Here is a 13498-nt window from a genome sequence, read left to right as displayed (position 1 = left end):
TAGTTGAAGTTTTATAATCACTGGACTGTTTTTTACTCTCACATCTTCCAAGTGGTTGTAGGACAGGAGATCTCTTTTCCAAAATATTTTGAGCTTTTGTTTTGTTTGTTTTTAAGACTATTTAGAAGTGGTACTTTAGTTTTCCTTTAATTTCTTACTTATGCTGGTTTGCTTAAATATAAGTTGAACTCTTTAAACTATACTTGAAAGAAAATTGCTTGAGACACTGTAACTTTGATCCATCAGAACTTTGAGAGAAAGTTCATTTTTAATCTTGCAAGAACCTCCTCTCAAATGAACTTGGTGGTTCTGCTGATGACTTGGGCTCTGATTTTGGAGGGGAGGAGACTTTCAGTTGAGTGCTGTGAGTTGGTGATTGTAATTCAGAACCAGCTCTCATATTCTTTCTCATCTGTGATGGTGGTTGCATTTCGTAACTTGTTATTCCAGCTGTGGAGAGTTCATTGAGATGTTACGACCTATTATCTTTCAAGTGTAGGTTCAAGATTTAATGATGTTTTTCTTCAAGACAGATCATAAGTATGTTTTCCACTGAGATTTAAAAAAAGAGCTATTGTCACTGCCCCACTTTGAAATAATAGATTTTTGCCTCTTCTAAATCTGACTTTTAAAGTAGGTGCAGCAACTAAAATTAGTTTGGAATTATGAAAATTCAATAGCTTTACCCCAAAAGAGGTAACTTTTGTAAAGACACATCTGAATCACAGGCATCCAGCTACATTTCTACTGGAAGATAACAATAGAAGAGTGAAAGATGTAATTCAACAGAATGGATCAATCGTCTTTCTGCTTGTTAACCACTCTTTAAAAAATTTTATCACAATAGGGGACATGACTGCAAAGAGGTTTTTTTAAATGAGCTTAGAATCTGTTCATAGCTATTTGGCCTTTCCTTGTCCCTCATTAATATTTGCCCATATAACATAAAGCACCAATTCAGTAATGACCACTCCTGTGTCTGGGACTGCTTGGCACTGAAATGTGCAAGTTGAGACAGAGGGGCTACCCCTGCCCTGGAGGAGCTCAGAAGTTAGTGGGAAAGATACACATATGATCAGCTAACTATAACAATAAGGTATCGCTGCTTTCATATTAGTGATACAAACATGACACATAAGTAACAAGTTATGTGTTGCCTTTTGTAAAACACATAGGTAAAGTTGCTGATTTGTTTTTCCAGCAATATTTAAATTGCTCAATTTCAGCTTTCGCCTATCTCCAGGTTATAAGCAGGAACTTGAAAAATAAGAGCCACCCATGGGTACAGTGCTTCGACATGAAATTGTTTTTCTCTGCCTAAAGCTTCCTGAGGTGGAGAGCAGACCATGCCAAAAAAAAAACAAACAAAGGGAATTGGCTTAGAACAGAAATGAACATAGGACCAGAATCAAATTTAGTTTATTTTTAAGCTTTTTATAAACAAAGGTTGAACAACAAACACCTTTGGCCATATACTGCTTGTGTTATAGTCTGGTTTCACCACACCCAGGCCCACCAGGGGTTTCAGCAGAGTAGGGTCTTGAGTGCCAGGAAGGATGATGTGCTAGGGACATGTTATTTAATGAACAACAGGCATGGGGGTAGTACCCCAGGCCCCCAGAATCCAACCATTACCAGTGATGCTTCCTCCCCCAAATAGTAAGAGCCTTCTATGGGGAATACAGGGAGAAACTCTTAAGTACCTCTAGATGGAATTATTCACCAATACCACTAGAATGTAAAGTTTGAAAATAACAGGGACTTTGTTTCATTCACTGCCTTGTCCCTAGCACCTCAAGCAGTACCTGGTACATACGAGTAAATATGGATAGCATGGTTGGATAAGTGATTACAACATTATGAACCTCACAGATATCTTCATGTATTTCTTTGAACTAGTGATGTGAAAGGGGGGAGGGGGATTTAGAATGATTTGTCAGGCCCTGTTCACATGGTATTAGTATATCACATGTACACAGACAGGGCCTTTCACCCCAAACAGGTTGTCCAGTATATTTCACTGTGTAATCCAGATTCCAGTTTTGTTTTGTTTTGTTTTGTTTTTTTTCTAACAAAAACTCTGGGTTTTGTTAGAAAAAAAATCAAGCATGTGTTTCTATGTATTCACACCAGTGGAGAGTTGGCACAGAGATCTGTGTATTCCAAAGAAGGGAAAACTTAACTGAACTTTTCAACAAAATATATTATAATTTCTTTAATACATATTTAGGATGAGAATAATGATTTAAAATATTTTTTCTCTCTCTAAGGACTTTCTACGAAATATTCCTGGAAGTATTTTCTCATCAGATCTCTATGATCACTGGGTCTGTGTAATGGATCAAGGAGATGATGAAGAGAAAATAAATACAATTCAAAGGTAATTATTCTAATTTGGTCATGTCTCAAAAATACTTTTTAAAAGCTTATATTTTATAAGCTTGTCTATTAAAGTAATGATTAAAGTAATGATGATTATCAAAATTGTATCCAGGGGAATCAGTTTAAAAATAGATCTATGCTAACTACTGTCATTATTATTGTTTTTTCCCTAATCTTATTAACATGGCATACTTGACCATTATACACCTTCTGTATATCTAAATCTGAGAAGAGCTGAAAACCATTAGACCAATAGCTAATACTAGAAACCTAAACTAAAACTTATGATCTTAATTTTGGTAAATATTTAACCAGACAACTCCTTATATAGCTCATGTGGCAAATGAATTCATATAGAAAAATGTTTGCTCTCTCAAGGAACTCTCAGTCTGGTAGAGGACATAGAGAAAACAAGAATTAGACTTACAATGTTGATGAATTTCTGGTGAATATGGTGTCATAGGCAAACATGGCTCACCTCTTTGCACAACCACATCAAAATTACAACTAAAATATAGCAATAACTATCACTCAAGAATGTCAGAAATTTAGTTGAATGGAAGTCTGACAACTACAGAATTAAAGAAACCACATCCATCCAGTCTGGTAAGAGGGGTGCAGATGCAGAATGGGCTGGCCCAACATTCACGTGGATAAAAATTCAGGAGGGATATCTTGGGAGCAAGGGGTCCCAGCCCTACATCAGGCCCCCCAACCCAGGATTCCAGTGCCAGGAAGATAACTCCCCACAACTTCTGGCTGCAAAAACCAGCATGCACTGAGTTATGGAAGAAACCGCTGGAGCCTCAAGCAGCTCCTCAAAAGAACTAACACACAGACTCATATACTCAGACTCACTCCTTCTGAGCTCCAGTGCTTGGGTAGCAGCTTGAAAGGCACCAGAGGTATAAAGGGAGAAACTGAAGTATCTGACATCAAGGTGAACAGAGGCCATTGTCCCTTTTCTAAGTCCCCCACAGAGCCAGCAAGCTGGTGCCATATCTGAACTCCATCAACCTGGTTAACACTGTTTGACCTGCCTTGGAAATCCCTAGAGACTCTGCCACATCCATCTTTTGGGGCCCACCCAAGCTGCTTTTCCATAAGAATCGCTGGTCTTGGCTCCTAAATCCTATCAAACAAGCAACAGCTGCCTTCACTGAGCCCTAGTAGCAGCCAGATTAGATTCACAGCTTGGCTTCACCTGGGAATCTCCAAGCCCAGCATAAGTAGCAACCATCTCAGATTGCTTTATAACTCAGGCAGGGTACCTTGGGGCAAAACAAAGCTGGAGGCTGACCTTGGCCTGTACCACCCAGGAAACCTCAGGGCTAGCGCACCCAGTGGATGGCTATAGACGACATCAGAGTACCACCACCCTGCTCCTGAAGAACTGACCCTCCACAGAGGGTGGAGGTTGCTGGTCAGTGGTCACAGCCAGTCCTTGCAGCTGACTGGCCTGGGTAAATCCCTCCAATGACCTGCCAACAGCAACCAAGACCCCCATTGATCTGCCAACAGCAACAAGAGGAGTGTGTACTCAGCCCACCCGAAGGGCACACCTCGAATACCCAGCTTGGGTGATGGTGGAAGCTGTGCCATTGGACCCTACAGGACACCTAATACATTAGGACACAATACCAAGACATGGAGTCAAACCAGCTCTAGCTAATACACAGAAATAAACACAGGGAAGCTGCCAGAGTGAGGAGACAAAGAAAAACATGGCCCAAATAAAAGAACAGATTAAAACTCCAGAAAAAAAGCTAAATGAAATGGAGATAAGTAATCTATCAGATCCAGAGTTCAAAGCACTGGATATAAGGATGCTGAAGGAACTTAGTGAGGACCTCAAGAGCATAAATAAGATCCACTCAGAAATGAAGGATACATTAATTGAAATAAAGAACAATTTACAGGGAAACAACAGTAGAGAGGATGAAGCTGAGAATCAAATCAATGATTTGGAACATAAGAAAGTAAAAAAACAACCATGCAGAATAACAAGAAGAAAAAAGAATCCAAAAAACAAGGACAGTGTAAGCAGCCTCTGGAACAACTTCAAGCATTTCAATATTCACATCATAGGGGTGCCAAAAGGAGAAGAGAAAGAGCAAGAAATTAGAACTCTATCTGAAAAAATAGTGAAAGAAAACTTCCCTAATTTGGTGAAGGAAATAGATGTGCAAGTCGAGGAAGCACAGAGAGTCCCAATTATGATGAATGCAAAGAGGCCCACTCCAAGACACATCATAATTAAAATGCCAAATGTCAAAGATAAAGAAAGACTCTTAAAAACAGCAAGAGAAAAGAACTTAGTTACCAGATGGGAATGAGGAGAAGGAGAATGAATGAGGAGGTGAGGGGATCAAGAAGTACAAATAGGTGGTTACAGAATAGCCATGAGGATGTAAAGTACAGTATAGGAAATGGAGCAGCCAAAGAAACTTACACACATGACTCATGGACATGAATAATGGTGGGGAGATTGCCTGAGGGTGTTTGGGATGATGTGTGGAGGGGACAAAGGGGAAAAACTGGACAACTATAGTAGCATAATCAATAAAATATAATTTTTAAAAAATTAAAATTACAATGCAGTATAATCCATGCTATAAATGAGATATGGGGAGGGGATATTGGGGGAGTACTGCAGAGAAGCAGTTAACTCTTGAAAAGTGTCAAGGAAAAAGGGAGTTGCACAGTTACAGCCTGATCACAAGGAATGCATTGTCTATACTCATGCAGAGGGAAGTTGCTGGCAAAACTAACCCACACCCATTCTGTGATATTTCCTGCATTATCAGACAGTGGGAAAGAAGTGTCCACTTAAAAATATATATTGCCAGTTCTTTGAAAACCCAAGAATCCCAATGTCAGTTTTTGCATATAGTTGTTTGGTATAGTTTTTTCTTGTGCAACTTTATGAATTTTTATCTACACACTGCTATTGATAGACATCTCTCATCCATAGAAGAACATAGTATAGCTGTTAAAGAAACCAGAAATCAAAACCTCATAACAAAATACTATTATCTCTGCTTTGATATGGTTTGGTGGAAACCATTCAGAGGTAGGGAAGAATAGATGGTATACTTGTGGCTCATTGTCTAAAACTAAACACTACTGTTAAAGGATGATTTCTTTGTTTTTTTATTTAAATGTAAAATTATAACTCTTACACAAATATAAAATAAACACATAAAAGATTCAGTTTAAATCATTAATTAATGAGAGAACTGATAAAATGTTGAAACCAGTTCAAAGGAGATTTTAAACTACCACAATTTATGTAGTTGAATCAGAAATGCTAAAATGAATTTACAGATAGATGCAAAAACTGGCTTTCTGTACTGGGGCATAGAGAGGTAGAAGGAAGACACAAATAAATCATTTGTCTCCTCACCGAACAGAATTTTCAGTTCTATGGACAAGTATTAGGTGCTCTGCTGTCATTTATCTGCAACTAAGAGTTTGTAAAATTAGCTCAAAGGCATAAGACCTCCATAAATGAGATAACCCAAATCAGTGTGTGCTACACAATGTCTTACTTTCCACTGAATATACACAGTCATCTTTTGGTCCACTGCATTGTCTTTCATAATTTGTTCCTACAAAATTAACTCATTGTCAGTTTACTATACTGAAAAAATACCTCTATAATTTTTGCAACAGGAGTCAGACTAACTAATTTTCTCCTTGGTTGCAGATTCTTGTAAAAAAAAAAAGCAGCAACCATGAATATCAATATATATGTTTTCTGGATGGTAGTAAAAATCACTTTCAGTGAATGATAATTTAGAAATCCCTTATTAATTACAAAATAGGAACAATAGGAGACAGACTATGATGAACTTGACTTACATGTGGAAGTGATACTAGTGAGATGAGAATTGGGACTAAATGACTTTGGAAGCTAGGGAGGTAGAGCATAAGCTCTCAGAATGGACCTGGCAGTCTTAAATAGCTAAAAGATTGGGTTTCCTCCAGAGATAACAATTCTTGTGTTGCTACTTGGAAATAAAGGAGCACTTTAAGTTTAATGGTTGTTGAATTTCACCAGAAAGCATTTTGGGGGGTTTGGTTGAGAATATTATGAAATGTTACAGGATTTACCTAAGTTAAAACACATTATACTAGTTTCAGGTAAATATTTCAGGTAGCAAATTTTTTGAGTCACTTTTCTGCATTCTTTTACATTTTCATTAAGTTGTGAAGCCTATGTTCAAAATATAAAAACTAAATCCGCAGTGCTTATTTTCTCTCTTTCTGTACAGGTAGTCCTCACCCTGCATGGTGCCATATTAACTGAAACTCTTGCACGCCTGGACTGTGTTCTTGTTTTGCATGGGAAGCCCATGGAAAGTGAGGGTTGCCTCTTTATACAAATTTTTTTATGAAATGTTTTCCTTAAAGAGCTTAAAAATGTCTTGCATTTTTTTTCCATCTTTAGGCTATTAAACCAGCTTCCAAGCGCCAATGTTGTTCTTCTAAGGTACCTTTTTGGGGTGTTATACAACATCGAGCAACATTCCTCCTCCAATCAGATGACTGCATTTAATTTAGCAGTGTGCATTGCTCCAAGCATTCTTTGGCCTTCTACTTCCTCCAGCCCAGAACTAGAAAACGAATTTACAAAAAAGGTAATAGTTTTTCATTTTTATACCCTAGTGGACTGAATCTCCATTTAGAACCTAAAATTCAAGGTATTTATTCTGAAAGACATTTTCGTAATGTAAATTTGAGTTATTAATTGTTTTATCCTGTTCTGGTAAACTTTTAAAAAGTGATTTCTTAAGCAGGAGAATACTAGCAGTTGGGTTATTTCTCTTTTCCCTTTAAAGAGACAAAAAACTATGACTTAAACCATAGAGTAGTAAGAAAGCAGTTGACATGATTTTAAAAATAAACAAGGACTTTGAAGTTAGACAAGCCAAGGTTCAATTCTCAGCCCCATCTCTTGCCAGATGTACAGTCTTGGGCAAAATCAGTTATATTGATTCAGTTTCTCAACTGAAAAATGGAGGTGGTAATAATACCCAGCTCTTCACACTCCTGCAGTGCCTGGTGTTTAATACAGGGTGTGGGGATATTAATACCCTTTTCTCCCACTATTCTGCCTGCTCCTTTGTTTCAGTACTGGGGCAGGGAAACTAGTACATGTCAGTGGAAGCACAAAGCTCCTTAGTGAAATCCTACCTCTTTCCCAAGCATCTCCAGTTAGGGAGCTCAAGGGAAGGAAATGCAGAGGTAGAGAATCAGTCAGGCAAAATGCAAATTTTCTCTCCAGCTGTCTCTCTCCTTCACAGTAAACCCACAGAGGATGCCCTCTTCCCAAGTTTATGACCTCTGCCTTTTATATAAAAAATACATTTTATAAATCTTTATCTGATGATGCTTCATGAATTTTAATAACAAAGTGTATTTCTTCACCCCAAATACTATGTTGAGAATACTTAAAACTACTCTAATTTTAAAGACAGAGTATTGGAATAAAAATGTTAGCATTAGGCCAAGGTCACAAATAATAACTTTAGTCCACTGATTAAAATTAATTTCTATACATAAATTACTCTTGATAGTATCATAGTTTATTTAGGGGAAACTAGTTTGTATACTTTTAAAACAAACATGAAGTTTTCACAGGATTCTTTTGTATTTTTTGTTGAAATCAGGATTCATATATGAAACATCATTTATAGACATGCTATATGAAAAATAGCACTTTATTTTTATCCCTTTTGTGCAGGTCACTCTAGTGATTCAGTTTCTGATTGAAAATTGCTGTAAAATATTTGGAGAAGAAATCACTTCCCTCTTTGGAGAGGTTTCAATGAGATGTGATACTAGAGAGCATACCTCAGGTATTGTGAATAATTGGATTGTTTTATATGAAAAATAGGCACATGTCTTTGAAGACGGGGGAACAGTGATTGTCCTGGGTCCCGTAGCAGCTAAAGTGAAGGGAGCCACTAATCTGGGTCCATGGGCCTAGGGCTCCTTCATTAGGAAGCCTGCTAATACTAATTCTCTGGTGGGGTTAGAAGTGTGTAAGACAAGATCCTATACTTCAAGACATTTTTAGTGGTAGCATTTATGGTATGATGGTTTTAACCCTTTAAAAAAAAACTTTACAAGGAATGCTAACATATATAATAGAATGACTGTAGTTAGAACTGGAGTAGCAGGCTTAAAGGCAGTGAGGCAGACCTGGTCTTTCTCTTTCTCTTCTTTCTCTTATTGTCCCTGAGTCACCTCAGAACTTGGGTGTGCTATAAAACAGTTTAAAAAGGACCAGTATCATGGGTGTGGGTGGGAGCAGACTTGAAGACATTTAACCTTCTAGAATATGAATTCCTATGTCAACAATTACTAGTTATGTTATCTTTGGGCATTTATTCTGTGCCACTGTACATCAATTCTGTATCTATAAAATATGGATAACTATAACGTCTAACTTTTATAATTGTCTTAAAGATTAAATAAATAATGGGCATTAAAAAACTTTGTCAAAGAGAAATTGATAGTAAATGGCTCCCCTGAGACTAGAGAGTTAAGTATGTACACTCACCAGCAATCCACATGAGAAAGCATTCTTATTCAGAACCTGGGTATACTGGATATTGATGCCTTTATTTATTCTTTTTTTTTTTTTTTTGCCATTTCTTGAGATTACGACATGTCTCCTTGCTTTGAGGAAATCTTAGTTAAGGAAAGCACAGTTCTTCAAGAGCTGAGATAAATCTAGTATACCCAAACAATTTCATTTTATATTCTGCACTAACAATTAAAAAAGTTGTGAAAGAACCTTTTTTTTCTTGAGAGTAGAAATTTGAAAAATCTACACAAAAGAGGAACTAAGCGCCGTAAGTTTGTTTTTTGTTTTTTTTTTTTTAAGGCGGCATGTATTTGGAGTAAAAACCAGTGTTAATCATGGTTTGATTTTTTTTTCACAGATATCTCTTGCTTACAAATGACTGACTCCTCCTATGACAGCTTGGAAAATGAGCTGAATGAGGATGTTGATGCTCCATGTAGTGACCTGGTAAAGAACCTGGGTCATGGGAGCAGAAGCATGGACTCTGTCTTAACTCTTAGTGACTATGACCTTGACCAGCCTGATGTGGAAGGTCCTTTAACCCTCAGTGACTTTGACTTAGACCGTTCTAAATCTGAAGACATTCAAATGGAACAGCCTCTGGAATCCACACCGGTAACTGCTACAGTACTATACAGAAAGGCCCCACTGCAGGACCATGCTGGGGCCCCCTCTGGCATGACGGCCTGCAGCTATCTGTCTACAGCTACAGCAGATGCTCCAAAGAGCTCAAGGCGACATCGCCGCTGCTCGGAGCCCAGCATCGACTATCTAGATTCAAAGCTTTCCTCTCTCAGGGAGTTTTACCAGAAAAAGCTACGCAAGTCCAGCTATGATGCAATTCTCTCACAAAAAGATGAGGACCATCTAAAGCAGAATCAACCCCTACAGGGAGAGGATAAGAGGTATTTTAAACAGAGTTTAGTTACAGGCACTGATGTCAAGAAAAATGCCACTAATAAAAATGCTAAGAAGAAAGACTTGTTTGATAATGAAGGAAATCATGTGAAGCTTCTCCCTAAATCCAAGCCAGTGGCCATTTCTGTGGCATCTTACAGTCACACGTCCTCACATAATCATCCCAGTAACCAGCCCTTTGATGCAGATACATCCGGACACCCCTCACCACACACAACAGATGCTCTCAAAAGTTCAAGGAGGCACCGGCGCTGCTCAGAGCCCAACATTGATGACCAGCACTCCAAACTGAGCTATCTCAGGGGGATTTTTTCAAAAAAACAAAATAAAACTAGCTATGAAGCCAGTCACTTGCATGGAGAGGAGGATTATCTCAAACAGCACAAGTCTTTGCAAATGGAGGGGCAAAAGCTTATTAATCAGAGTTTGGTCATGGGGATCGAAGTGGGCAAAAGTAGTGCCATAAACCAAAACACTGAGAAGTTTTCACCCTCAACATTAAACATTTGCCCAAGGACTAGCTATTCTAGCTTGTCCTCCCCAGGCACTTCCCCATCTGGCTCATCAGTGAGCTCCCAAGACAGTGCTTTTTCTCAGATTTCAGAACATTCCGTGTTTACACCCACTGAAACTTCCTCTCCAATAGACTGCAATTTTCAGGCTCAAAGAAAGCAGGAAGAACTTTCTTCTGACTTTTGCAGTTCCAGTCTCATTTCTGGGCTGCCTGGTACCTCCTCAGAGCAGACCAGGAGCCGCCTGGCCTATATGAAAAAGGACACTGTAGAACGACATTCACAAATGCATTCTGTAACTCTTCATCCCAGCATGTGGCTAAGAAATGGTATGGCCAGTTTGAAAAACTGGTCCCTCAAAAACAAAGCAAAGGCAACCAGATCAGAGGAAAAGAAAATGGCTTCTCTACAAGGACCCAAGGAGCCACCTCCACCTGCTTCTGGTGTTTCAGAAGCCAACTCACTGCAAGAGAAACAGAAGGACATGCCCCTACGGGTAACAGAAGGACTTGGAGCTGTGCAGAAAGCCCAGCAGTATAGCACTGATCCCAGCCAAGTCTCAGAGAAACACATTGGCTCTCCATTCAGCCTAGTGGAAGACAGACTCAAGTTTTGTATGAAGTCACATGAGGAAGGAGAGAGGAGTGGGCAGTGCTCTCCTGGTTCTCTGCCTCATGCGAGTTCCTCTCCCAGCTCTTTGGTTGTGGATGATGTGTCCAGCCCAGGGTTAGGGCCTACAGTAATTGGTGATGTTGGGGACAAACCATCAACCAAGGACATTTTACCACAGTGAGAGCAGAAACTGGGCTAATAATGACATGAAGATAATAATTATTACCCTTTTTATAATATACCTGGGATAGGTAGCATAATTATTGCTAATACTTGGGACAACAAAATCTCTTTAATGAAACCATTTGGCAAAAAGTTCAGACTGAAAAAACAAATGTATCACCTGTGTTTGTGAGGCATTTTCTTATTAGAGCATGGGGTTGTTTGGTCCTGTCGTGTGATTTTAGAGATAACCAGCAGAGTTAGAGAAAGCATCTTCTGTATAGAAAACTTGCCTTATGTAAAATTAATCTCTTGAGAAGGCAAGGGAATCTTCACTTATGTGAAGAATGGGGATGGTGGAGAATGGGGAAGGGTACAGAGAAACCATCCATACTCCATAGAATGTCTTGAATAAATAGGCAAGAAAAATGCCACTAATCAAAGCATTGGAAAGAAAGGAACACCTAGTAATGAAGGAAATCATGTCAAACATTTCCCTGAATCCAAGCCAGTGGCCATTTCTGTGACATTTTATAGTCACATGCCCTCACAGGATTAGTCCAGAAAACAGCCCACTGATGTAGCTGACTGAAAAAAAAGTGGAATGATCCAAAAATCATGAGTATCATGATATCTTTTTTCTGTTTTTTTCTGTGTTGCTTGATTCTTTTTTCTGTTAGTGTTTCATTGCTTTGGAAAGGCTCCGGAAGACAGAGTTATGAAGAGAAAGAAGGAAATATTGCTCATCTCATTGTCCTTCCCACAGGTACTTGTGCTGGGAACATTCTCCCAAAATGCAGCTTTTCTGTGAGAAAGTGACCTGAAAGCATTCGTTACCTGAGTGTGGAGGAAGGCTGCAACAACAGTCCTTTTCTCTGTTACACGAATGCTGTTGCCAACATGTGATCAAAGTCTGGCTCCTCTTTGCCGAAATGTTTTTTCTGCAGCCCTGCCTCTTAGTGCACACAGCCAGAAAAAATTACGGATAAATCATCCTTTTTCTAATTATCATTTGGCAGTAGAGAGAGAACAATTTTAGGGGTTGCCAGGTTATGAAGAGTTGCAGAATAGAATACCCACCAAAGTGGCTGTCAGGCCTTCTTAATTACTGGCTTTGGATTTTCTTACCTCTGGAAGTTTTTATATTTTTTTCCCAAATGATTCATGGTTTACAGATAGTGTATACCCCATTGGTTTATTTTATACCCATGGATATTTCTCTTTTCTCTTGCCTTAAAGTTACACTAATATATCTCCTGGATTCTGTCCATTGATTATTATGCCTGGCAGCCTCTATGAAGGGATAGAGTCAAGAAAGGATGTGCATCTTCTTTCATTTAAACTTGTTACTTAGAAGTTGCTTAGAACCCATTGTGTCTCTTTAGTTCACCATCAGATGGATCTTTCTCCCACAAACTAGCTTATTCTGTATTATCTTTTTACCACCAGGAAACTTTCATGTCAAATATTCTTTCCCTGTTGTCCTAAACATTGCATTTCTTCAGTTATAGGGGGAGAAATATTTTCTATAAGATATAAAAAGTCCTTTCAGTATTAACTATCAGTGCTACCTACCTCTAGGGTACATGGCCCTGTTTGTCCTAAGCATTAAAATTAGCTTTTAGAACTCTGGGTCCAAAGAACTCCTTCATGACACTGGCTATCTCAGTCACAGATGTGAAGTAGATGTCACTTTCTAACTGACCACTCCTATACTTAGACTCCTAAGTGTCCATATGCATTTTTTGGTGGTATATAAAGGCAACAGGGATGTCCCTTACCCTTAGGGCAAAACTACTGTCAGAACTGCAAGATGTGAATGAAACTTCCAGCTTAGAATGTCTTTCTGGAAGAAATTTCTTCTCTACTTAAAAAAATAGTTCTAGCCTTTATATATATATATATATATATATAAATAGAAAATCACCTACCCAATTTGAAGCATAGAAGAAAATAGATGTTGAAGCTCTTAAATAACCATTCCTACTCTGTGTTCCCTTAGATATTACTGTATACTTAATGTGAATAGTTTGTTAATATTGCTGTAAAGTATTATATGATTTGAAGAACATGTCATTTTATTATACTCCGTCAATCTATAATATATTAGACTGATGCTTTATCTAAAATGCTTTGAGTTTGTATAATATATCTTGACAAATTTTACTATCATGTTATGTAATAAATGTGTATTTTTGTACTTGCAGAAACTGCTGCTAACTTTTAAAGTTGTTTGTTTTTCAAGGCACTGATAATGAAGATGTATGAAGTTCATGCAGTCTATTAAATAAAATATCCTCCAGAGTTAACAATC

The 13498-nt window shown here is 38.3% G+C and overlaps 1 protein-coding gene across 3 annotated transcripts in view; it reads left to right on the top strand.

Moving 5' to 3' along the window:
- ARHGAP20 (Rho GTPase activating protein 20) overlaps positions 1–13295 on the top strand; it is a 132413-nt gene extending 119118 nt beyond the window's left edge. For all 3 annotated transcript variants that reach the window (XM_045840059.1, XM_045840039.1, XM_045840049.1), the window contains 4 exons: positions 2271–2380; positions 6836–7025; positions 8132–8246; positions 9339–13295. In XM_045840059.1, the coding sequence (XP_045696015.1) occupies positions 2271–2380; positions 6836–7025; positions 8132–8246; positions 9339–11203 (2280 nt within the window). In that variant the 3' untranslated portion in view covers positions 11204–13295. The remainder of the gene's footprint in view (positions 1–2270; positions 2381–6835; positions 7026–8131; positions 8247–9338) is intronic.
- Positions 13296–13498: the final 203 nt, after the last annotated feature.

This window comes from Phyllostomus hastatus, unplaced genomic scaffold (genome assembly GCF_019186645.2).
Source record: "Phyllostomus hastatus isolate PE091 unplaced genomic scaffold, TTU_PhHast_1.1 phas_contig_113, whole genome shotgun sequence".
Classification (NCBI taxonomy): domain Eukaryota; kingdom Metazoa; phylum Chordata; class Mammalia; order Chiroptera; family Phyllostomidae; genus Phyllostomus; species Phyllostomus hastatus.
This window is presented reverse-complemented; position numbering and strand designations above follow the sequence as displayed.